Below are 3448 nucleotides of genomic sequence, written 5' to 3'. Positions count from 1 at the left end.
CCTTATACTATGGATCATAAGTTTGCCAGGGCTCTCTGAATCTCCAGAACGGCATCTCAGACTCCCCTGGACTGAGTGCCCATTTCACGTCCAAGGTTAATTAACCATAATAAATGTTTTCTTTTTAGGACATTGAATCCATCTGGATGAAGAATGATTATGATTTTCCCTATAGGAGAGAACGATGTGATGCCAGTGGTCCTTGTTCTCTAGGGAGACAGGGGACAGTCCAACTCTGATCTGCTCCCTCCTGCTGTCACCTGCCTCCCCTCTTCCCCCTATGTCCTTTCTCAAGGCCATGCCACTCAAAAGAAATGAAAACCTCTCAGGGGCCTCTTGGGAGGAGTTTGAGCTGATGGGATTTGAGGGCGGCCCTGAGGTCCAGGCCTTGCTCTTTGTAGTGTTCCTGATCTTTTACATGGTCACCATCCAGGGGAACCTCACCATGATCGTGGTCATCACCCTGGATGCCCACCTCCACTCCCCCATGTACTTCTTCCTCAAGAACCTCTCCTTCCTGGACCTGTGCTACTCATCCTTCATTGCCCCTAAGGCCCTCACCAACTTTTTTTCCTCCACCAAGCACATCACTTTTTCAGGATGTGCCACACAGTTCTTCTTTTTGTCACTTTTTGCTACTTCTGAGACTTTCCTGCTGGCTGTCATGGCCTATGACCGCTTCATGGCCATCTGCAGCCCCCTGCGCTACCCCATCACCATGCGTCCCTCAGCCTGCGCCTGCCTGGTGCTGGGCTCCTACTGTGGAGGCTGCCTCAATGCCATCCTGCAGACCAGCTTCACGTTCCACCTTCCGTTCTGCAGCTCCCACCGCATTGACCACTTCTTTTGTGACGTGCCCCCTCTGCTCCGGCTCGCCTGCACTGACACGGCCCTAAATGAGCTGGTCATGTTTGGATTCTGTGGCCTCATCATTGTGGGCACCACACTTGTGGTCCTGGTGTCCTACGGCTACATCACCGTGACCATCCTCAGGATGCGCACTGCCGCCGGACGTCGTAAGCTCTTCTCCACCTGTGGCTCCCACATGACCGCAGTTTCCCTGTTTTATGGGACCCTCTTTGTCATGTATGCCCAGCCAGGAGCTATAGATTCCATGGAGCAGGGCAAGGTTGTGTCCATCTTCTACACCCTGGTCATCCCTATGCTCAACCCCCTCATCTACAGTCTGCGGAACAAGGACGTGAAGGAGGCACTGTGGAGGCTGGGCCAGAAATGTGGCCATGTGAAGGAGGGTGGGCAGGGAGAGACGGTGTCCTGAGGGCTGGAGGGGAGACTCAGAGGTCATTGGCTGAGCTTTGAGGAAGCCATCCAGCAACCCTGCCATGTTTCTTGAAAGCATTAGGGTCCAGGAATTTACTGTGATATTTAAAGTGATAAATTATGTTGTTTGGCATCAGAAAACAAGTGATTCTTCTCAGGAGCAGTAATAGAAATCTAGAAATTTGGCCACAAAGCGGGCAGAGCAATAAGGGGAATTTGAAGCCAGATTAAGTTCACATTTTCCACATGCACTGGTGTAGCTGTGTAGATGGGCATTCTCTGTGGTCTTCTACCTGCAGTTAATATCAGTCAAATGCCAATAACCCCAGCTGAACTGAATGTGGGAACTTCTGATGTGAAGCCCTGCTCTGACCATAGTGATATCGGGGAGATTGCTAAGACAGTGCTTCCTCCTCAACTCTCAGTTTTACTTCCTCCCCCGTCCCCCTTTCTTCCTAAGGCTTAAGGTCTCCTACAGGCCCTCAGAGGGAGCTGGTGCTCCTGCTTTAATGCTATAGTGTGTCTTTTGCAGGACACTGCGTAAGCCAGCAACTGGCTTCTGAAAACCCTGACACAACCCCATGGAAACTTTTCAAAGAAATGAACATTTTAACTGAGCTGGACTAGGGATGATATTCAGCTACCTGAGACAATGAAAATGCTTCTGAGCCACCACGACATCTCAGAAAAAGGACCATACTCTAGGTAATTGAAGTAAAGAGAACAGGGAGAAGAAAGTGCTATAAGAATCATGTGAATTCTCCTGGTAGAAGGTGAAACTCCAAGAGCCTAAGGCTTCCCCTTCCCAACACCACTGTGTTCCTTGTGGCTGATGAGGCTCACCCTCTTTTCACATATGTAGTAGTCATCGGGATATTATTGCGAGTGTTGCCATGGTTTGCACATTTTATTTACTATGTTTTTGCCATTTCCTTACTGGTTTGTAGACTTCTTTTTAATATTCTAGATAGGGGCATTTTATTGATTAGAGGATTTTCAAAATTCTTCTTCCACATTGGAGTGAGCTGGACTTTAATGTTATAATTGGATGGCAATTGTGCAGAAAATTGCATGGAGTGCCATGATGTTTGATTAATATGAACATTTATGAGATTGAGGGCAATGTCTCTATATTTCTATATAGAAATCCTCTTCTAGATGTGTACCTCGGAGTGAGCAAAGGTTATTCACTGCTGAATGATTCATGATTGTAAAAAGAAGATTCACACATCACCCCAGATGTCCTTGCCATGGGTTGAGTTGTGACCCTCAAATTGATGCTGAGGGCGCAGCTGCCCATATTTTGACTGTGACTATATGAGGAAGAAGGATCATTGCAGAAGGCACTAGTTAGAGTGAGGTCCTAGTGTAGTGCCTTAATACCCATGACTTGGGTCCTTGCAGAAGGGCAGGGAGGAACAGACAGAGAGTGGACGTGGCCATGTGAGGGAGGAGACAGGGATGGAAGCTGCAGTTGCCACCAAGAAATGCCCAGGATTCCAGCACCCAACAGAAGCTGGAAGAGGCCAGCCGAGAACCTGCCCCAGGAGTTAAGAGAAACCATGGCCCTATGGCACCTCAACTGCAGACTTCCAATCTCCAGAACTAGAAAGGACAGTTCTCATCTGTTCTCTTTAGTTTGTGGCACTTTGTTACAGCACACCTGGGAAATTAAAAAATCCCAAAAAGAATGCACTAACAAATTGAAGTCTATAAGCAGGAAAATAAAAAAAAAAAATTGAAACAAATGAAGTAGAATATGAAGGACATGGAAATAAAATGTAGAATGGAAAAAGTAAGCTGCATATATACATATTCAGCACTTCACATTCAGGATCAAATTAAAAACACACGTAATAATACATTGCATCATTTATGGGTATAGTCGTGTCCAGTGAAATCATTCTCAGAGCATAGTCATACACGTGGGGATTGTCTGGAGAAAGGAGAGAGGCTGGGCATGGGGTCAAAGAGAATAAAAGGGACTTCACCTATCTCTGATGATATATGTTGTATCATTATTAGAAAAGTAATCCCCCATGTCCCAACCCATGGAGGGAACAGGGTGAGTCAAGTGACATGATGGGCCCAGCTGGGGAGAGGGGAGTGCCACAGCCTGCCTGGCCCCCTCCACCTCACCCACCTGGAGGGTGAGGGCACCTGCTCT

The 3448-nt window shown here is 47.4% G+C and overlaps 1 protein-coding gene across 1 annotated transcript; it reads left to right on the top strand.

Annotated features, from left to right (window-relative positions):
* Positions 1-298: 298 nt before the first annotated feature.
* LOC131279329 (olfactory receptor 9S13-like) lies at positions 299-1279 on the top strand. The gene has a single exon (XM_058301295.1). It carries the CDS (start codon positions 299-301, stop codon positions 1277-1279), a length of 981 nt encoding a protein of 326 aa, XP_058157278.1.
* The last annotated feature ends 2169 nt before the right edge of the window (positions 1280-3448 follow it).

The sequence above is a fragment of the Dasypus novemcinctus genome, chromosome 7 (assembly GCF_030445035.2).
Source record: "Dasypus novemcinctus isolate mDasNov1 chromosome 7, mDasNov1.1.hap2, whole genome shotgun sequence".
Classification (NCBI taxonomy): Eukaryota; Metazoa; Chordata; class Mammalia; order Cingulata; family Dasypodidae; genus Dasypus; species Dasypus novemcinctus.
This window is presented reverse-complemented; position numbering and strand designations above follow the sequence as displayed.

Bases quoted from the DNA above. Each gene is read 5' to 3' on its own strand.
- LOC131279329 (XM_058301295.1), top strand. From the start codon at position 299: ATGCCACTCAAAAGAAATGAAAACCTCTCAGGGGCCTCTTGGGAGGAG.